This window comes from Lampris incognitus, chromosome 1 (genome assembly GCF_029633865.1).
Source record: "Lampris incognitus isolate fLamInc1 chromosome 1, fLamInc1.hap2, whole genome shotgun sequence".
NCBI lineage: Eukaryota > Metazoa > Chordata > Actinopteri > Lampriformes > Lampridae > Lampris > Lampris incognitus.
Window position 1 is genome coordinate 10,850,687 of NC_079211.1, and position 22,910 is coordinate 10,873,596.

The following is a 22,910-nucleotide window of genomic DNA, read 5'->3' on the forward strand; positions in this document are numbered from 1 at the left end:
TGAATCACATCTACAGTTGATTTATATTGGGCAGCGACAGTGTCGAATCATGTATTTGGGTATGAGGCTATCATATTTTGCAAGTCAGTAAATCATTCACTGCTGATCTCAGCACAGGAGAACTGGAGGAGCACTGGATGAACCAAAAATAATGACCTCTGTCTTTATTTCCATAATATAGTAAAGCAGGGTAAACTGTTTACACTAGCGCATGTGTAACTCACATCTACAGTTGGCTCAGATCGGGCAGTGACACGATCAAAAGTTATTAAAAGAATTTTGATAATCCAAAAAAATATGAAAGTTATAAAGGAACAATTTCCTCTAGGTTGCAGTCAAAACAGGAAGCATGGGGCATCTGGGTAGCATAGCGGTCTATTCCGTTGCCTCCGGCTTGGTCAGGCGTCCCTACAGACATAATTGGCCATGTCTGCGGGTGGGAAGCCGGATGTGGGTATGTGTCCTGGACGCTGCATTTGCGCCTCCTCTGGTCGGTCGGGGTGCCTGTTCAGAGGGGAGGGGGAACTGGGGGGGGGAATAGCATGATCCTCCCATGCACTACATCTCCCTGGTGAAACTCCTCACTGTCAGGTGAAAAGAAGCAGCTGGTGACTCCACATTTATTGGAGGAGACGTGGTAGTCTGCAGCCCTCCCTAGATCGGCAGAGGGGGTGCAGCAGCGACCGGGACGGCTCGGAAGAGTGGGGTAATTGGCCGGATACAATTGGAGAGAAAAAAATCCCCAAAAAACCAGGAAGCATTGCATATTCTTGTTGCTGCCCAATCTGAGTCAACTGTAGATGTGAGTCACGTATGTGCAAGCATAAAAGGTTTACCCAGCTTTATTGTTATATTATGAAAATGAAGACGGGGTTAGGGTTAGACCAAAATGGTCGCATAGCAAGCCTTTTCTTTTTGGAAAGTGCAAGTTCATGTTAGATTTGGTTGCATTTGTGCGAGGGTCCGCCTAGGAGGCTGCACATCCACAGACTGACAGGCAAAATGTTTTCATTAGGTGGAATTTTAGCTTGAGTGCTGCATATTAACCCCCCCCCCCCCCATATTTCCCATTCATTGGACTTGGGGCTTGCGCAAAAGTCTTATAATGGCAGGAAAAAGCTTTTTCTGTCCGTGTGTGCATGTATCTGTCTGCTGCTGCTAATCTCGTATACTACTGGGCCTGTCAGCCTGATAATTTCTGTGCACAGTTATAACTGTATGATCAAGGACCTCTTGTGGTTGCGGTGATTCAAAACCTTTGAAGAATCTGTTTCATAGCACAATTGAGTGCTAACTCAATTTTTTTGTTTTTGTTTTGCACTGGAGAGCGGAAAATACACCTGGGGGAGGGGGTCTGTACTCTTACTGAATGCGCTCCTCTAGTTTGAATATAAAAAGCTTGATGGAAACTGCAAATATTGAATAAATCCCCCCCCCCAAAATTAATATAATTTTTTTATACTCGAGGTAGATAAGCTTATTATTAGCCAGTGTCTAATGATAGTTAGATAGCCAACTGGTTAAACAGCAGAAGGGACTCTGTTGACCAGGTCATTGCTTCAGTTAGGCTCATCTCCTTCCACTCTAATTAGTCTTTCTTTAGCTTCTGTCCTAAAATTAAAATGTATAAAAGCCTCCCCTCTCCCTTATCCTCCTTCTCTATGGGCTTTATTGCTATGTACACACACTGGGGCTCTGACCCTTGACCTCCATACATTCACTTTTTCTGGTATTGTTGGGGCTCAATCTCTTTGTTTGCTTAACAAATTGGGTGCGTTTTTATTGTGTTTGTTGGCTGCAGGGTGGTCTCTAGGGGCATGTCCATCTCCCGGCCCAGTGGCGAGCAGGGGAAATGCAGGATGATCCGACACAACAGAGACGAGAAGAACGAACCCAACCCACAAAGGTGAACCGCCCTCATATGTACTGATGCCAGATTTATTTCAAAATACTGTTTATCTTACAGAAGCTAAAAATTATTATGCAGTGTACTGAATATGTGTGGGTCTACTAAATTCATATTCATTTAGGCCTAGCTATTGTTTTTTGTCACCCTATTATTGCAACCAATCTTTCTGTGAGGTAGACGATGATAGACTTTTAGTTGACCGATGGGACTGTTTTCTTCTTGGACGTCTGTTCATGTTAAGTAACATCAATTTCTACATTTTCCACACGTTGTTTTGTGCGTCTTCCACACACTCCACACGTCTTCCACATATTGTCCCGCTTTGAAGAGAAGTGCTATGAAATTTTAGACAGGAGACTTGTTTTTTTTTTGCTTCTGATAAATTGACAGCACTGCACACATTTAATTCGATCTTATTGGACACCACCTTGGGTTGGGTTGGTGGTTTGATGGTATAGTCTTCCGTTCAACTTCTGTGAGTTACTGAGGAAGTTCCCAATAATGTTGGCCTGCTCTTCAGAGCTGGGCTCAGCTCTTATTGACAGTCCTTTAGTGGTATTCATTAACCTGCCATGATGGCATCAAGCCAGCAGCAAATAAAACCCCTTCAAACCGCACCCTTGTCGATAATCCCAGCACACCAAAACAAATAGTGAATGTAACTTAAAAGGCCTATAAGTGACTGCTGTCCAAGGTGCTGTTCCCTCCGTATGCTGCTTGCTGTGGCCAGGGTTCGTCTCCTTGATTTCAGCTCTGAGAAATCATTTATGGATAAGCTTTGTGTCCAGCTGGGATTTGGAGCCGGACAGCCGAAGGATGAGTGTGCATTAAAAGGTCTTTTTGTTTGATGCAGCTGCAAAAATGTCAGTGTAGGAAAGAACTGCTGCTACCTAAGACTGGCTAACATGAAATGATATGTTAAATCCACCGGCTACGATGGTCGATAAGTCCCCAACATCACCTCACGTTCACCATTTTCTAGCATTGTAAGGCAAATTAATTTGTATAGCACATTTTAGCAACAAGGCAATTCAAGGTGCTTTACATAAAACATAAGAAATTAAGACAAAATGTAAAAGCAACATAAAGCAATAAAAAGACATTTAAAAACAGAGTAAAAGTTACACTTCAGTAAGATGATAATCAAAAGCTTCAAATTATATTTATTAAAAGGCAGCGGCAAACAGGAAAGTCTCCAGCCTTGATTTAAAAGTACTGAGAGTTGCAGCAGACCTGCAGTTTTCTGGAAGTTTGTGGTACATAAAAACTGAAAGCTGCCTCTTTATGCTTAGCTTTGACTTTGGGAACAGAAAGTAGACCTGTCCCAGATGATCCGAGAGGTCTGGATGGTTCATGGCGTAGCAGAAAATCAGAAAATGTATTTTGGCCCTAAACCATCCAGTGCTTAATAAACCAAGAGCAGTTGTTTGACAAACAGGAAGCCAATGTAAAGACCTCAGAATTTGGGTGATGTGATCCACTTTTTTGGCCTTAGTAAGGATTCACGCAGCAGCGTTCTGAATCAACTGCAGCTGTTTGTTCGATTTTTTTTTTTTTTAGAGAGATACCTGTAAAGACGCCGTTACAGTAGATGAGCCGACTGAAGATAAAACCATGGACAAGTTTTTCCAAATCCTGCTGAGACATAAATCCTTTAATTCTTGATATAGTCTTGAAGTGATAGTAGGCTGACTTTGTAATTATCTTGATCATGTGGCTATTGAAATTCAGGTCTGCGTCCATGACTAAACCAAGATTTCTGACTTGGTTTGTGGTTTTTAACATCACTGATTTTAGCTGAGTGCTGACTTTTAATTGTTCTTCCTTGGCTTCAAAGACAATTACTTCAGTTTTATCTTTTATTGAGGGAAATTCTGAGACATCCAATTGTAGATTGTTCAATGCGCTTACTTGTATGGGATTATAGTCTCCTGGTGATATGGTTATGTAAATCTGTGTGTCTATATAATTATGGTAACACATTTTATCTTCCATAATCTGAACTAGTGAGAGAATATAGATGTTAAACAGAAGCAGCCCCAGAATGGAGCCTGGGGGAACTCCACAGGTCATTTTTGTCCGCTCAGATTTGTAATTACCTATGGACACAAAGTAGTCCCTTTAAGATTCAAACCATTTAGTGCTGTGCCAGAAAGTCCCACCCAGTTTTCCAGTCAGTCTAGTAATAAGTTGTGGTCGACTGTGTCAAATGCAGCACTGAGATCCAATAATACCAGGACTGAGATTCTGCCACTGTCTGTGTTTAAGCAGATGTCATTTAAAACCTTAACAAGAGCAGTGCCAGTGCTGTGGTGTAGTCGAAACCCTGACTGGAAGACATCAAAACAGTTTTTTAGTGCCAAGAAGTTGTTCAGCTGCTGGGAAACAGCTTTTTCAATGATTTTTACTCAGAAACGGGAAGTTTGATATGGGCCTATATTTGTTCATTATTGAAGTGTCTGGATTGCTCTTTTTTAAGAGTGGCTTGATGACTGCTGTTTTCAGGGGCTGTGGGAAGAAACCCGAGAAAAGAGACATGTTGACAATTTGTAGAAGATCTGAGGCCATACAATTGGAAACATTTTTGAAAAGGCCTGTGGCAGAATATCAAGACAGCAGGAGGAGGATTTCAGATCATGTATAATGTCCTCCACAGTTTTATGGTTGATTGTATCAAATTGTGTCATGCTATTTGAATTGATTTTAGGTGGACACAGGGATAACACATATCCTGTACCTAGTATGGGGGCACTGACTGCCTGTTTAATTTTCTTAATGTTGTCATTGAAGCATGAGCCAAATTCATTGTAGGCCCTGGTAGATAAGAATTCAGAGGCTACTGCCACAGGAGGGTTTGTTAGCCTGTCGACAGTAGCAAAAAAGGTGCGAGCATTATTATTATTTTAGACAATGATGTCAGGGAAGTAGGACCGCCTTGCATTTCTCAGTTCCAAATTAGAAATGTGCAGTCTCTCTTTATAGATGTCATAATGAACAGTAAGATTTGTTTTTCACCACCTGCGTTCAGCTTACGACACTCTTTTTCTATTCTGACCAGCGCAGCAAATCCCATGGAGATCTTTTCTTATCAGTGACCACCTTCACCTTAGTGGGCGCAATGGCATCAATAACGTCTGTAATTTTAGAATTAAAATTAAATGCAAGCTCATTGACTGAGACCCAAGAGAGGGCGGGTGTGGAAGAGAAAGCCTGAATCACTTGTGCTTTCAGTGATACGCTGTTTTGTGATTACCTCTGTTGGAATATTTGTGTGCACGGAGATAGTACTGTCAAAGAAAACATGGGAATGGTCGGAGAGAGCAAAATCAGTCACCACAACCTTAGAAATGTTCAGGCCCTTGGATATAATTAAGTCCAGAGTGTGTCCCTTGTTGTGTGTGAGCTCTGTCACATGCTGAGTCAGTCCATAGTTCCAGTCCATGAAGAACACAACGCAGTTCTTAAGTTCCTCTGTCCTGGGGTTGTCAACATGGATGTTTAAATCACCAGTAACAACGACACTGTCAAATTCAATACAGATTATAGACAGCAGTTCACTTAAGTCAGCATAAAAGTTTACATTGTATTTAGGTGGCCTGTAGACATTTAGAAATATAACTCAAGAAGAGGAATGCAGCTTAACAACTATATATTCAAAAGAAGCAAAATTTCCATAAGCTATTTTCTTGCATGGAGCGAATCATTAAACAAAATGGCAACTCCACTTCCATTCTTATGCATTCTGGTTTCCCTCACAAAACTGAAGATGGTAGGGGATGACTCCATAAGAACAGTTGCGGCTGTTATCTTGGTCTTACCAAGTTTCAGTGAAAAACATAAAATTGAGATTGTGGTTGATAATGAAATCATTGATTAAAATATTTTTATTATTTAGTATTATCTGCTGAGTTTTTTGTGACAGGCTGTGGCTGCTGGTGTACAACTGGAGTCAGATTAGATAAAGTAGCTATGTGCTTTGAGTACACTTTGTTCTTCCTGAAGCTGGCCAAAACAGGAATTGTGGACCTTGGAGCTGCTCCTTGCTGTCTGGGGTGGGCTGTTTCTGCAGCAGTGGGTCTATACCCTTGTAGAAAAGTAGAGATTCTTAAAATGAGTGGTGGTACCTGATAAAGTGATAAGTAGCGTAGACTTAGCCAAACAGGCACAACTGAAACGTACCATCATTTGGCTAGTCGCCAGTGGTGGTTGCACTGGGCTGCCCTGCCTCATTAAAATCACCTGTTGTTAATGTTTTATTTTACAGCAGCAATATCATTTTACAATTTCAATCGCCTCTATATATTGGACATAGAATGCCATACTGTCAAATGCCCCTTTTCCACTGCATGGTACCGGCTCGACTCGACTCACCCCCCCCTTTTCTCCCCATTGTATCCGGCTAATTACCCCACTCTTCCGAGCTGTCCGAGTCACTGCTCCAACCTCTCTGCCAATCCGAGGGAGGGCTCCAGACTACCACATGCCTCCTCTGATACATGGGAAGTTGCCAGCCACTTCTTTTCACCTGACAGTGAGGAGTTTCACCAGGGGGAGGTAGCACGTGGGAGGATCACGCTATTTCCCCCCCATTCCCCCTCACCCCCGAACAGGCACCCCTGACCGACCAAAGGAGGCACTAGTGCAGCGACCATGACACACATCCACATCCAGCTTCCCACCCACAGACACGGCCAATTGTGTCTGTAGAGACACCCGACTAAGCTGGAGGTAACACAGGGATTCGATCCGGCGATCCCCGTGTTGGTAGGCAACAGACTAGACCACTATGCTACCCAGACGCCCCCCGTACCTGGTACTTTTTAAGGAACCACCTCTGTCAAAGTTCCAAGCTAGCTGAGCCGATACTAAAAGGTGACGTGAAAACTCCGCATATAACTGATAGGTCAGAGAGAACAGTCCTGTTTACAACCAGGAAATTCCAAAGTGAGATTCATGAAACTTACATCATAGTAAAAAAAAAAAAAAATTCCCAGCAAATCTCTTAGATACACTACTAGTATTGTTCATGTGAAGAAGTCATTTTGAGTGGCCATGTTGATTTTTTTTTCTTTTTAAATAACTCTCATTGTGGGGTGCTGGTAGAGAAGGGAGGAAAAACTGGTCAACACCCCCACATATAACCGGTGGGGCTTCGCAGTGAAGGGGGTACTATCTGCAGTGGAAAACGAAATCCAGAAATGTAAAGCGAATAGTGTCAAGCAGGGTAGAGTTGAGCCGGTACCATCCAGTGGAAAAGGGGTAAAAGTGTCCCTTCCCTTATTATATAAGTCCTCATATAGCTCTGGGACAGTTCGCAAATTAACTTTCAGTTCCTTATCTTTTCCTGTTTGCAAGACCATTGTCTTGTCTCCCTTTGATAAGATTCCCATTTCAACATGGCAAAGACCCACAAAAGTTGGTTGATTCATCTGTCTACCACATGGAGGACTTGTGCTTTATTCAGTGTTCATTCAGCTTATTTTATTCAGTCATTCAGTTTAGTACTGACAGGTGGTATCGTGTGACAGTGAGATTCACCGAAGAGATTTGAAAAGGGGTTTAATGGTTTGTTGGAATGCATGGTTTACTATCTTAATCAGTAAAAAGGTTTATTTGCTCTAACATCATGATTTCTATGACACGATAAGGGCGGTCTCATTCGCCTGACTTTTTCCAGATATCAGACGAGATGCCAAATGTCATTCAGACATTCAGATTCTAAGAAAAATCAATCAGAAAGTAAACACCAGCTTTTTTTTTGCAATTCTCTCCACAAGTCCCTCACTTTCAGCAGACAATACGACACGTCAGCTGGGCGTGAATGCCTCCGCCTGTCTTTCTGTTGTGCTTGTTTCAAAAGCTGGGCGAGCTCATTCCCTTCATCAGCTGAATATAATCAAACCTGTTTATCATCTGAAACTCTTACACCTAGACATGAGTAAATACCTCACAGGCCTTTTGAGATAACTCAGACGCGTTCAGCCAATAGAATCAGGATCAGATTTATGGCCAAGTACAGTGTACAAGGAAACTGTCTTGGTATGTTGCCGCAAAAGGGAAAGGTTAACAGTAAGTAGTAAAGATAAATGTCTAAAAGAATACTAAATAAAATAGGGCGGCACGTTGGTACAGTTGTTAGCGCGGTCGCCTCATAGCAAGAAGGTGGGTTGTCCTCTGTGTGGAGTTCGCATGTTCTCTTCTTGTCAGCGTGGGTTTCCTCCAGGGTCTCCAGTTTCCTCCCACAGTCCAAAGACATGTAGGTCAGGCAAATTGGCCATACTGAATTGTCCCTAGCTATGAATCTGTGTGTGTGTGTGTGTGTGTGTGCGTGTGCGCGCGTGTGTGTGTGTGTGTGTGGGCACTCTCTGATGGCCTGGTGGCTTGTCCAGGGTGTCTCCCCACCTGCTGCCCAATGACTGCTGGGATAGGCTGCAGCATCCCCCTGACCCTGACAGCAGGATAAGCGGTTCAGATAATGGATGGATGGATAAATAAAATATGGATAAAGTACAATAAACACTGGTTCAGAGGTGAACAAGGGACCACGCAGTGGCCCCTGATGCCATGTGGTCGTAGTAGTGTGATGAAGATGATAATACCGTATTTCCTGGACAACAAGTGACTTTCAGCAACATGTTGTGAGGGGGAAAAAAACCAAGTCGTTTCGGTGTATGTCACATTTATGTGGTGGTACAATAGTGATGCGTCGGTCAGGGTTTTTTTTAATACCCACACCCACCCAACTCGTTATGAGAGCCAATCTGCACCACCCAACCTACTAAAACACAGGTTAATTAACCACCCGACCCGCAAACCTCTAAATTGGTTTGTGGTTTTTAACATCACCGATTGTAGCTGAGTGTTGACTTTTAATCATTCTTCCTTGGCTTCAAAAGACCATTAATTCAGTTTTATCTTTTATTGAAGGAAATTCTGAGACATCCAATTGTTGATTTGTTCAATGCGCTTACTTTTATGGGATTATAATCCCCTGGTGATATGGTTATGTAAATCTGTGTGTCGTCTGCATAATTATGGTAACATATTTTATTGTTTTCCATAATCTGAACTAGTGGGAGAATATAGATGTTAAACAGAAGCAGCCCCAGAATGGAGCCTTGGGGAACTTCACAGGTCATTTTTGTCCGCTCCGATTTGTAATTACCTATAGACACAAAGCAACGTGTTCTTGTGAGAGAAAAAAAACAAGTCACTTTGGTGTATCACATTTATGTGGTGGTATAATAGTGATGCGCCGGTAAGGGTTTTTTAATACCCACACCCACCCAACTCATTATGAAAGCCAACCTGCATCGCCCAACCTACTAAAATACAGGTTAATTAACCACCTGACCCGACCTGCAAACCTCTAAATTGGTTTGTGGTTTTTCACATCGCTGATTGTAGCTGAGTGCTGACTTTTAATCGTTCTTCCTTGGCTTCAAAGACAATTACTTCAGGTCAGGGTTACTTCAGCCCCATTTACAGCAATGTGAGCAGTGTTGCACTATTTCATTTTTGGGCTGTTTGCCCACCATAATACACTGACTGCAAAGCATCGCCTGTTGTACCTCAGCCTAATACTGTCTGGGTCTAGGCTGCTAAATAAACAGACAAATTGTTCCAAACCGTGTTCTTCATTGTTGAATTGCAGCAAAACATGTAACTTATCATTAAAGACATGAACTCTCTCTCTCTCTCGCACACACACACTAGGGGTGTAAATCACAAGTTTCATCACGATGTGATATCGATTCTTTGGACGATGATATGATATTTGCTGATATCGCAAAGTCGGCCACGATACGATTTTGATTCAGTTCAATTCTGGGGTCTGCGGTCGATACGAGACGATATCATACGCCCATCAGCTGCGTTTGTTTCGACTCACAAAAAGCAATTAAAATTATTTGTGTGTGTTGTGAGCGAAAGAAGCTGCCTCATGGCATCCAGCCTCTTGAGTGTCAATATCAAATATTCAAACTGTCCTATTTCTTCTTTCCTTTTTTTTCACCCACAGATTTAATCGTATCGCGCACACCAGAGAGACCATGGACAAGGACGGAATCAACTCGTTGTCATACAAAGTCGTGAAAACGGAGAAGGAACAGCTGTTTACCAAAATCACAGTGGATGTGGGGAAGCCCTGAGCAAACATGCCACAGCTGGGCGAGACATTAACGACTGTGGAGACAGTCAAAACCAAAACGTGCCTTCACACTTGAAAGGAGGGATTGGGGGTCTTGTTTGGACCACTGTGTCCAAGGGGGACTGAGAACATCAGCCCAGACATGCTTGGTGTTCCTGGTTTTTTGGGTTTTTTTCTACCTTTTTTTTTCTTTTTGTCAGTCTTTGCACACCTGGATGGATGTAAAACGGGCATTCACAGCCTTGTTCTTCTTTGCTGGGAGGTGATGGCGGGGCACACACCGGACGCCGGCTGTGCTCTGGTTGCCCAGTCGGTCGACCACTGCTCCTGCATGAGCCATTTTGTCTGAGTGAATGTTTGTTGGGACAATCGGTTCATCTCCAGTCACACACACGGACAACGACGGAGGCGTCCTCTTTTAATCGGTCATCAAATCACTGTGCGGGAGAACAGAGGGATGTCCGCCATATTCCGTGGGAGTTTTTTTTTGTTTTGTCTTTGTGTGTGTCTGTTTGTGCGTGTGTGGCTAACTTGATCCGCCGGGCGTCTGCGTTAGGATAAACCCAACTCTTAGAAAGTATGTCACTATGAAGTGGTTGGGGTCCGGACATATCCGTCACTGAAACGACAAAAAAACAAACCGAAACTCAAAGCTATGAAGGATGAGATCCTGATCTGTCGCCGCCAAGCTGACGTCCGACAGGCCTTCCAAAGTTCAAGCAAAAACTGTCTTTTCGTTGATTGAGGCAGACATTTTATTGTCATTGTACGTGCACACAACGAAATTCGTTGTGTGCACGTACACGTCTGTGAAGGTTGTTCCATCCCCCGCCTTTTAAAAACTGAACACGAATATTCTTGAATCATGTGACTGGCTGAATTTACCCCTGTCCTGGACAGTGTGTGTGTGTGTGTGAGAGTGTGTGTGCATGCACGTCATGCTGGTGTGTGATGGGGATGAGTTGTTATGAATTATGCTGGAGGTGACTAGCTTTATGTTTTACCAGTTATTGTTTTAGCTCGGGGCGGCTGCAGAGAAACACGTAATTGTGTCTCGCGTCTAAAAATAAATCATGTCTTGGGTTCAAGTCCAACCTGGTTTCTGTTGAACTGAGAAGAGCTGGGAGACTATCTGTGATAATGGGGTGCGGTTGGACACCCACAGAATCCAACGGGGGAAGAAAAAAAAAGGTTTTAATCCCAGTAAACTAAAGAAAGGTTCGTGGTAAAGCGACTTTGCTGCATCAGGTCATCGTCTTGGATGTCCTGGTTTTTCTCAATACGTTATCGTCATATGTTGTAAAGGTGCAGCTCAGTAGCGAGAGGCTTTGTAACCAGAACAGGAAGTGACCGCGGCTTCCTGTTAAGTTAAATACTGTTCGGTCCCGTTGGTCAATGCAAGAATGGCTGCCCAAGTTCCAGATGCGGCAGCCGCTGCGGACCCGCCTTTTTCACCACTGTTACCCGGCTGTTCGTTCCGAATCAGTCAAGTTCGCCACTGAGAGGCCTCGTCAGCCTTTTAACTTGCCTCCATTTCCCCCGAGTGTCTTCCTCTCTTGGTTTTTTAGCAGCGCACATAAAAAAGAATTGTAAATTTGCCACCATTTTGCCTTAAAAGACTCTATGCACTTAGCAGCAATAAACCCGAACCCTTACCGTGGTGAGGGGTGAACGAAACACAAAGTAAGTGTGGAGCGTTCCCATGATGCTCTTTGCTTGGTGATGGATGCTGAGCTGAGCCAGTCGAAGTACAACTCGCACATTCAACCCCTGTTGTTGTTCCAGCTGTTGCATGTGCGAGCCCTACGGGTGATTGGTTTCCCAGCAGGTTATATTCACTTTCTACTCAAACGCCATCTTTTTGTTGTGCCGCATTGCCCAACAGCCGACAATAGCCTTTTGATGAGAAGGCCAACTTGTTGTTCAGGCTTCTCCAAGCGTGATCGTCTAAAGCTTCTTCCTCTTTCACTTCTGTGCTTTTTAGTCCGCTTTGTCTTCTTGTGGTATCAGAATCTGTTGTACGTTTTTTTTCTTTTATAAGTGTGTTTGGATGCATGTCGAGCTTTTCCCGCTCTGTAATTTTTTTTTCTTTCTATTTTTGCCAAAGGGGTGTTGAGAGAAATTCATCAGAGTAAATCTTTATCTTTAGGTAATAAATTTGTTGGTTGAACCACTTGTCTGTCTTTCATTTGTTCCGTACTTTAATTCATCCTGCAGGAGTTGACTCGGGACTGTGGTTGTACTGGGTGCTGCCCAGTATAACCAGTGTGCACAATTGGCCGCCAACATAGCCTTGTTGGCATAGTTTGGGACTTAACTGCTTTGCTCAAGGGCATCCAGAGAATTTCTCCCCTTTTCTACCCCCTCTAATGATATCTGTTTTCCTTTCTCTGTTTCGGTGTACTCACAGTCTCATGTTCTGCATCCTGTTTGTCTGCCAACCCTTTTGAAACCGTCTGGAGGTCATTTGTGGGTTCAGTGTAGCCGTTCAGAACCCATCGGCTTGCCGGAGTGTTTTTCGAAGTGGATCTGGAAGGGTTACAGACAGTTGATATCAAAATGACGCCTGGCATGGCGCCCCTGGAACAGGTGCAGGCCTCCGTTGATATCGCTAACAAATACTTGTCACTTGGGGTAACAGCGTGGTAGCATTTTGCAGGGAAGCTTTCAAGGACAGACCCGTTTTGGAGTAAATGCTCGAGCAAAGATGTCTGAAATGTTGTGCCAGAATAATTACTCCGCATTTTCTCCACTTAAACTGAAGTAAATGATGCTAATCTTTCAGCGGATGCAGGCATTTGGAAGTAAAGACGGGTCCTAATAAAACTGACTTTTTAGACACGCATGCCGTTTGCTTGCACCAATGTTTACAGCAGGGCTCTCAAGTCTCACGCATTGGGCGTGAGACACACGCATTTCAACTCGTTCACACACCACACCTTGTATTTCTCACGCAGAGAAACAGGGTAACGCCCACCAAGTTGCGCCGCTATTTTTTATAGGTAGGAATCAAGTGGATTCCCCATAGCGTTGAGAAGGGCCTGCCACGCACCAGCCAATCAAATTAAAGAATATAGCTGCCGAACAGCCAATGAAATAATAGCATTGCTGTATCCGGGTAAGATTTAGATATTCCCGCTACAACAACCTGACAGAAAAGGACAGCTATCTACTAACTTAGTCACAAATCCGAAGTAGGACGACAACGACGTGGGAGAAGACCATATCCTATGTGTACAGTAAGTTATCTCATCATTTGATTTCCGTTGCTGGGGAATATTGTCTCTTTTTACTCTATGAATATTGTGTCCAGGCAGTTGGTTTAACCAGGGTGTGTGAACTAGCCTAGCTAGCTTAGGGTGACCAAACGGCCTCTTTCCCCCGGACATGTCCTGGGGGGGCGGGTTATAAATTCATGAAAATGTCCTGTTTTCTGTGGTAGGTTTGCGTGTTGCTGAACTGTTATATATTATATTTTTACCGATCACAAGCAAGCCAGCTGCTTTATCAGCGATGTTAATGGCAAGACACTGCTACGTGTTGCCCAGCAACAGGTGCAGAGGAGTCTGTGAGGTGGAGAATCTGCAGCGGTCGGTATTTAAAGTTTAAACATTTCAAACGTCACAGAATTTAAAACGACTTCCCCTGCAACTAAACTAAACTAAGATATTGATATTATATTAATTTCTGGCGTTAGGTGATGTTAGCTAATTTGCGATTGTTGCTCAGACATGTTGATAATTAAACAGCTTTAATGTTGGGGAAAATTCCTCTCAAAAGCAAATGAAGACATCTGGTCCTTTTTAAAGAAGAACCAAAGTGTCAGTTACTGTTTACACATGATTAACTGAGAACGATCTGTAATTAATCCAAATATTAATCTTTGAAATTAGTGTGAGAATTATTTACTATTTAATGCCAACCCTTCCTTTTCCATTAGTGGCTCAAGAGCAGAGTTATTATAGTATATGTGACATTAATGTGCTGCTACTTGTATTGTAGTAAGACATGAGTATTATTTATAAGCCAAACTAGTCACAGCTTGTCCAACTGATTTGTTTGACTATCAGGCATCATTTTATTCTGAAAATCCTGTCAGCAGCAGCCTGAGCAGCACAGAGACACACAGACACACAGGTGAGCTGCAGCCTCTCAGGTGAGCTCTGATGTCATAGTGAAAGATCTGAGATCTTAGTTCAGGAGTTGAATGAAAAGAAAAATAATACAAAGTTTTTGAGATAGTGTGAGCATCACTGTGGGTCTGTGTCATGAAATACACAAACTGAAAGCCAGAATCTCAGGTGAGGTTAGAAAAGCTCACAGCAGCTGTTACAGAGCAGCACATCACCTACAGGTTTCTATACATTTATGTTATTTCAACATTTCATGTGACAGAAGTTGTTATTTTTAAATATTAAGTGTGGTCTCAGATTTAAGTATTCTATCAAAATAGTGGGATATATTCATTTTCACTTCATATAATTTACTGTTGTTTTTTCCTGGTTGTTATGAGCTCTCCATTTCCATGGAAATACATTTGGAATATTCAAAAAAGTGAGATTCATGAGCTTGGTGTTTTACTGTGAGACAGATTGTAACCTGACATCAACCCTGTCGCTTGTATTCATAATGAACATGTATACGGGCTTACTGCGCATATTAAGTGACATTCTCGTTCAGGTCACCAGTTCTACCTGCACTAAAAAATGATGAATTAAATAAATATTTTTATTTGTATGAATTTATGTGTCATTTATCAGATCAGACCCCCGTCCCCACCCCAATCAAACCCCCACCACCGCCGCTGCCAAAATCTCACTCTGAACTCAGTTCAAAACTTGAGAGCCCTGCTTTACAGTATTACCATGGTCACGGAAAATACTGGTCTCTGATTGGCTGGAGGGGGTGTGTTAAAACCGTGTAATACACATATAGTTCAGCTGCAAGTTCGACCACTGTTCAGGATTCATACACTGGAAACCAAGTCTCTGTAACCACAGCAACATGCTGGTTCACTGCCACAGTTAACATTCAAAGTTAGCTTAGCGGCTAATTTTTGCTTCATAACCTTTTAATTTTGTGTTCAACGAAAAATAAGTGAATACTTTTTATTTTAATTCTTTGGTAAGTGACCGTTGTCAGGCAGGATAATTCACTCCAGTTTGTGTGTTAAAGGGTTTTAACACAGTCCAGAGTAACACACTCCGGCAAAGAACCTTCTTTGCCTTCACACCGTGTTCAAACCCTTGAACACACACTTTGTTGTGGATTATCCCTTACATAATAATAATAATAATATGTTAATATTGCAATGAAACGAAAAATGTCTGTGAATGTTCTCATTCATCCAGGTCATGGTTATCCAAAGGAATTGAATCAAGTGCAACTGATATATACCAAGTCCAGTTGCACTTGATTCAATTCCTTTGGAGAAACGAAAAATATCGGTATGGCTATCGGCCATAATCACCAAGGAGTTGATCAATTTATCGGATATCGGCACAAAATCTCAGTATCATGCAGCCTCATCTTGAAGCGAAGACGAAGCAGCAATGATCTGAATGTCAAGGAAAACACAAACCCCGAAGCCCAACACCTCTCCCAACCAGTCAGCCCTCTTTTCTGTCATCCTCATCAGCCAGGGCTCACGTTATAGCGTGGCCTGGTGACTACCTCATACAGGTTGTACAGCTTCATTCTTTATGAAGCTTACCCAATATGTCTGTTTTGTTTGACTGTTGTGTGTGAAAAAGAGGATGTGGCCAGAAGGAGAACATACGTATGTAAACACCAGGTGTAAGAACGAAGCGCGAGCATGCAGGATGTTGAAAGGAGAAAACAAACGGACCACTGACTGTGAAGTGGTTTTGACTTGGATGGTGAAAACAACGAAGCAAGTTGTGTCAATTTTATTTGTATAGCCCAATATCACAACTTACAAATTTGCCTCAGGGGGCTTCACAGCAGTACAACTTCCTGTCCTTAGACCCTCGCATCGGATGAGGAACAACACCCTAAAAAAAACTTTCAACAGGGAGAAAAAATAGGAAGAAACCTCTCCCCCAAGATGGACAACGTCCAATGGATGTTGAGTTTACACAATACGACACTGAAAGAGGATAACAGAAGTATAATGGAATTATAAAATATATGAAGAATATGAGGAGGAGGATGCCAAGCAGTGTCCAGACACCACCGGAACAGCCCAGGACCTGAGCCACGTGACCACCATCACCATGTAAAAAGACAAAACAGTCACATGTCTGAGTGAGAAACAGGATAACAAAATTATATGGATTTATAAGATATATAAAAAGAAAAAGTGATGAGGGGGATGCCAAGCGGTGTCCAGGGGGCGACCAGACACCAGAAATTATTGGGATTAATCCTGTTCACTTCAGTGTAACACTTCACATACACATAAATACAGCTAGCATCGGCCTCACACACTCCCTGGAACACTCCCTGGACTACATCCTTCTCAGTCCCCCCCCCCCCTTTTACTTGTTTTCCTGTTTCCTCCATTATCGCTATAACTGCTATCCCAAGACTTATCGTAGTGCCTCCAGGCAGCAGACAGGCTCTGCAGCTACGCATGGGCCCCAGTCATGCAGACACCCCACAACCAAGAGAACAGCTGCAGCCCAAATCACCGCCACCCCAGAGGAACACCGGGCCCACAAGGGGCCCAGGAGCCCGCATGTTGCTATGGTTTGTGTGAATGTGTGTGTGTACTAAAATAGTGGGATTAAAGTTTCAGGACATTGTCAAGGTGAAAGTAGGGATAGGAGCATCATAGGAAAGATTTTCAACCGCCTGCCTTGCCTCCACCCAACTGATGAGCACCTCACCTTTCCCGCAAACCCTAGGCCTATAATTTGGTGCGTGTGCTGCGTATGCGTTCCAGAACTGGGAGAGAAGGGCGAGCGAGGCACAGCAAGACCAATGCAGGAGTGCAGCCGGCTGGACAGTGGCCAAGTAGACCCCCTGGGACTGGTCAAACCAGGGGCACTTGGTACCCCACCAAGCATCACGAGGGCCTGAGGGCAATCACCACATGACCAAACCTGTCCCGTAAACTGGCCACAGGCACCCCCTGAAACCACAGACCGTGCCTGCGCCTCTGCTGGTCCGGCATGGGAGCGGGAGCCAACGCCACTCCCGGGTCCCCCCCCCCACATCATAACATCCAGCTCCCAGGACAATGCCCACAGCTGCAGGACACCCCACAACCATAGGGACCCAGCGCGGCCCAGAAGCCCCCTACATACCTCAGACCCACGACATCGTCTCAGATCAGAAATACTTATTGCCGAAAAATAGCCCATATCGCACTAAAACAATCAACTTCATTTAGTAGTAGTAGTAGGGCCATTATTCTTTCCATTGAGATATACTCTATTAATAGGTATAACCTTTGGGATGTGGCGAGATGGTTTCTACTTTTCCAGCTAAGTATTCCAACTGTATTCTTGGCAAGTGTTAAAGCCATCAAAATGGGTTGCTGGAGTTTGGGTGGTGTCTCAAACGAGGAGAGACCTCCGAGAAGACAAACCAATGGGCAAACTGGAATGCTGAGGCCCCGGAGAGGATAGTTTATTCATTACGTTGGTCCAGAATGTCTGTCAAGGAATCTCATTTGGAACATGTGTTGGATGATATATGTGCTCTTTGTAAGACTACTACTGGATAAGTTGCATTTTTCAATTGCAGGTCACAGAAAACGTGTTCTTACAAATATACATCCAGAAGGCGACATCGGCGGTGACAGACGAGTTTATATATTCTAGAAAGTTTTTTTTTAAGCTAGCAATATGCATAAGATCACTGATCGTCGGAGGTGGTGGAAGGAAGGGTGGTGTTAGCGCATTTGACTGTTGCTTTTAGAGACTGCTGCAGTTGGAGATATTGCTGGAAGCTGTGGCCACTGATATTAATACCTCTAGGCTGGGAATGATTCACAGTGATTTTTTGTTTAGTTTGGATATATGTGTTCTTGTAGTTTTTGGATATTTGTTTTTGTCTTTGTGTTGCACTGCTGTGGGCTGGGAGGAAACGACATTTCACAGATACTGTTCCTGATTCCTGATTGGTTATTGGGTGCTGGAAAAATGAGAGTGTGAGCGGTCTAGGACGAGAGAGAGAAAAATAAAAATTAAAGAGACAGTAGCCAAAGACCCGGTTCATTAGTCTATGTGGGATAGGTGTAGTTCCTTTATCGCAAAGAAAGGTGTTCTTCTCCTTTATGGTAAAAGGTCGACATTTATACAGCGCCTTTCTAGTCTACCGACCACTCAGAGCGCTTTACAGTGTACGCCTCACACTCACCCATTCACACACACATTCATACACTGAAGGTGGAGGCTGCTGCGCAAGGCGCCAACCTGCTCATCAAGAGTAGCTTGGGGTTTAGTTTCTTGCTCAAGGACGCTTCGACACGTTCTCTGGAGGAGCCGGGGATCGAACCAGCGACCTTCCAATTGCTAGACGACCCGCTAGCTCTACTATGAGTAATTAATCACCCATGCAGCGCCAGTCCTTTCCTATCCGGGATGATTATCATGGCATGGTTTACATAGCGCTTAGTGTTAACTTTGATTATCTTGGCGCAATTTTGGCATGCGTACCTGAATGACCGCAACCCCGGAGCTCGTGCCTCAGGTTTACTTTGTTACTCGAGAGAAGGCATTAACAAACACTGACAAAAATGCTGACGTCACGAACTGGAGCGGACACGGCGGCAATTTGATTCTTAATGGACAAGATTTACGAAATGTTTGCTCAATTTAACAAGTTTTTTTATTTTTTATTTCTTGTTCAATTAGGCCGCTTCAGGTCTCCGTATACAAGAGGCAACTTTCTCAGGGAGAAGTGGTTTGACTGGTGACCTGACTCTCACTTGAAGGAAGTACGTTCAAACAGGTATTTTCACCTGGATTAACACTGGCATCACTGGGTTTCACAAACCGAAACAAGGCAACACGATGGCCCTTGATCTCAAACAGGGAATCAGCTGGGCTAATAATTAACACTACCTTTCATTCATCATCATTACTAAGGTGTTGGGTTTTAGTCTTTTATCTCAAGGAGAACCTGCTGTGAATAGCAACTACAGGAAGCCAAATATTGCCTTTTGAATTAATGATTAAACCACCAGGAAGGAAAAAAAATAATAAGTCAGGAAGAAATGAGCCATGTCGAACCAACAGGAGAGATAAACCGCGGAGACTGGTGCCCGGTGCGACTGGTAATTACAATGTCTGACAATCTAAAAGTGACAATGAAAATCATGTCAGGTTGTGAAAGTGATAACCCACCAGGTTACAGTTTTCCCCTGCACGCCATAATCACTCATAAAAACACAGGTAGAAACTCAGTCGTACAGAAAAAGAAGAAAAAAAGCATCTGGCTCTGGATTTAAGAAACAGTGGGGTATAGTAGGAGAGCATTAAGGATCTGCTAAGTTGTTTCCCAACCCAGTCCTCAAGGACCCCCCTATCCTGCAGGTTTTCATCGTAACCCTGCATAGGTAGCCCTGCCTGTACTTACTCAACCAATCATCTTGTGGCACTTTAATTATGCAAGGTGTGCCAAGTCTGACATTCATTGCTGATTGGTTGAATAACTACAAACAGGTACCTATTCAGGGTTGCAAAGAAAATCTGCAGGATAGGGGGTCCTTGAGGACTGGGTTGATAAACAACTAGGTTTTAGCACATGTCCTCGACTACGTCCTCATTCACTGGGAAATTGGCAATCAGCGCATTGTGGGAACTGCAAATAAGGTGTGCATGAACGTTTTGTCAGTGAGACAGGAAGTTAAAGTGAAGCGTTAATTTGCAGGATAGGGGAACAGAGATAAACGCACTCATATTACAGAAAGGCTCTTAGGACGAGTGTCCACCATATGTTCTCTTAGTCTTTCCACTGGTGTTGGTTGTGTGTGTGTGTGTGTGTGTGGTGGTGGTGGTGGGGGGGGTTCTCGGCCTTGTAAACAATAATGACAGGCAGACTTCTCTGCTCCACTTCATAGCGATACATCTGTTTGTACTTTAGGAGTGATGCTGCCCGCAACACAGACCCAAAAAAACCGACGGGATGGAAGGACAGACGGAAAGGTTTAAAGAAAAGGGGGGTGCAATGTTAACTGTCTGCTGTCCAGAGAACAGTACACTGACTACTATCGGTTTAATAACACCTAATTATCTCCTTCTCCAAGTTCCTCCTCCTTCCTAAACTATCTCTGAGAGAGCATCGGCTCCTCGCTTCCCCCATTCAGTGTCTCCATCTTCCCTCCAGGCTCTCACCGAAGACCTTCCTTCAGAAAGCTGCTCCGTCCAGAATTCACCAAGTCTGACCAAGCAGAATGTGGATAGTCTAAAAGGCAAACACACGCCGTCACAGGAAACAGAGCAACTCGAGTTGAGCGCCGTGTGTCGCACACCGGAAGCGCAAGCTGAGACCCGCCAAATGTGACAGTTAATGTATTTAGCACTGCTCTGTAAAACTAGAACAAAAAAATGTTTTTCCAACGGAAAACACATTAGTCTGTAGGAGCATCGGCATCTGGGAATACAACAGCATCCTGACAACTCACAGATCGTCAAGTAGACATGCGTCAATTTGAGGTTAGACGGCGCCGATGTGGCGGTTTTGCACTGAAATGAACGGGACCGTTTTTTTGATGCGCATCAGCCAGCGGATGTCTGTGTGTGGGGGCCTTAAGGGCTCTGAGACGCTGTCTGTCAAACCAAAGCCAACAATATTAAGACTCTGGGTTCCCACAGCCTCTGATGACTTTAAATTATTCAAAATCTGGTGCTCCATTGCTTATAGATTAAATATACTAGAGGAGTGCCCTCAGTAGAGTGCGGCCTCATTCATCAATCATTTTTATGTACAAATTTGTTCTTACACACCCATTGACTTTTTTTTTTAGCTCTTAAGATTGTCCGACAGTCATAATGGTTATTTGTAATTCCTTCCCCCTAACATCTATCGTCTACGTCTTGCAATGAGCTTTTACCCAGGCCTGCAAAGGCATCAGCTGGTGTCTAAATTCAGGGGTTATCCAGGTTCTATACACATCTCTGAGACAAACTTCAGGGTTAAAAAATTCCATCGGGTGTGTAAGAACAAATTTGTATGTAGGATTGACGAATGAGGCCCAGAGCAGAGCTCCACCCAGGCGTAGTATCTCCCTACTGTCGGTGCTCAAACTTGGTGACAAAAGCCTTTTTTCGTCTCCTGGGGGAAACATGCGGACAGAAAAACCAGTGTTTTTCCTGCCGTTATAAGACTTTTGCGCGGTACCTAACCATTTCAACTGAATGTGAAATGGCAACAAAGAAAAAGTCAATATGTAGTGCTCAAGCTAAAAAAAAAATCTACCAATTTAAACATTTTTACCTGTCAGTCTGTGGATGCGAAGAACGCTAAAGCTAATTACAGCTGCTGCTTTAGCTAGCTGACATACTAGCGCAGCAGTGAAAATGTTGTGTTAGTTAATCCATGCTAAAGTGGATAAATGTCCTTTGTTTTGTCTTTATCAATAAAAGAAAAGTCAGCAGAGAGAGGAAATGTTTCCAAAGGGTGTAAAAAAAAGATGCTCATGTTGCTAAAAGAGCCTTTAAATAAGATAACTAAAAAAAAAGGTGTTAGGTGTGATATTTTTCTTCCACAAACTCCATTTTGGCTTCACTTACTGAGACAGGTAGCCATAAAAAAGTCTTGGAGCAAACTGACGATAGCTCTTAGCAGAGTTAAAAATCATTCTTCTGGATTTGTTTCACAAAAGCAAAAGACAGGAACTGGAAAAGGGCAGAACGAGGCAAAGACAAACCGAAGAAGCTTTGAAAAGCATTTGAGAGCCGGAAAACCATATAACTGCAAATCTGCTCAAGATGATAAACAGAGTACAGCCACCTCTTTTGTGTGATAGGATTTACTATCACGAGGGATTTTCAGGACACGGGAAATGGAAGAATGGAGGACAAACACAGCAAAACAAAACTACTGAGCATTTTGCAACAAGAGCACAAGAATCCAGTGAACAATCGTCTGTCTATAGTTTATGGTAGTGTTTTAAAAGTTGGACGTGAAGTAAGAGGGAACCAGATTGTTTGAGCAGCAGGGAAATGTTCCAGCTCTGGACTGGAAGGAGAGAGAGGAGTGTATGGAGACCTCCCTCTATCACAGCTGCAGCTGTACTCAATCACACACACACACACACACACACATTCTCCCTCTCTCAGACACACACGCACCAACGTGCACATATACATGTGCACACACATATGGACACAAACAATACTGCAAATTTGCATGTGTGCACATGAACACACGCACTTGCACACGTGCACACAAACACTCATGCAAAATACTTGGTAGAGGTGCACGAATGCACTGCATGGCACACCAGAAGTTGGCCACATATGTGAACACACACACTTTCTCCCTCTCACAGATACACGTGTGGACACAAACAATATTGCAAATTTGCATGTGTACACACGAATACACGCACTTGCACACACGCACAAAAACCCTCATGCAAAACACTTGTAGCGGTGCACGAATGCACTGCACGGCACATATGTGAAGTTGGCCACATATGTGAACGCGCACGCGCTCACACGCGCACATATACACACGCACACACACGTGGACACAAACAGTACTGCAAATTTGCAAATGTGCACACGAGCACACATGCACAAAAACACTCGTGCAAAATACTATACACACACACCTACCTGAAGTGCACTTTACGTCACAGCTGATGTTTACAACAATCAATCAGGCGCCTATATCATTTCACATCTGACGTGATGGTGTCTGCTAGATTCTGTC

At 43.5% G+C, this 22,910-nt stretch overlaps 1 protein-coding gene across 2 annotated transcripts in view; it reads left to right on the forward strand.

Annotated features, from left to right (window-relative positions):
* Positions 1–12,228, forward strand: part of b4galt1l (DP-Gal:betaGlcNAc beta 1,4- galactosyltransferase, polypeptide 1, like) — a 50,411-nt gene extending 38,183 nt beyond the window's left edge. For both annotated transcript variants that reach the window (XM_056298661.1, XM_056298736.1), the window contains exons 5-6: positions 1,802–1,906; positions 9,930–12,228. In XM_056298661.1, coding sequence (XP_056154636.1) covers positions 1,802–1,906; positions 9,930–10,059 — 235 coding nt within the window. In that variant the 3' untranslated portion in view covers positions 10,060–12,228. The remainder of the gene's footprint in view (positions 1–1,801; positions 1,907–9,929) is intronic.
* The last annotated feature ends 10,682 nt before the right edge of the window (positions 12,229–22,910 follow it).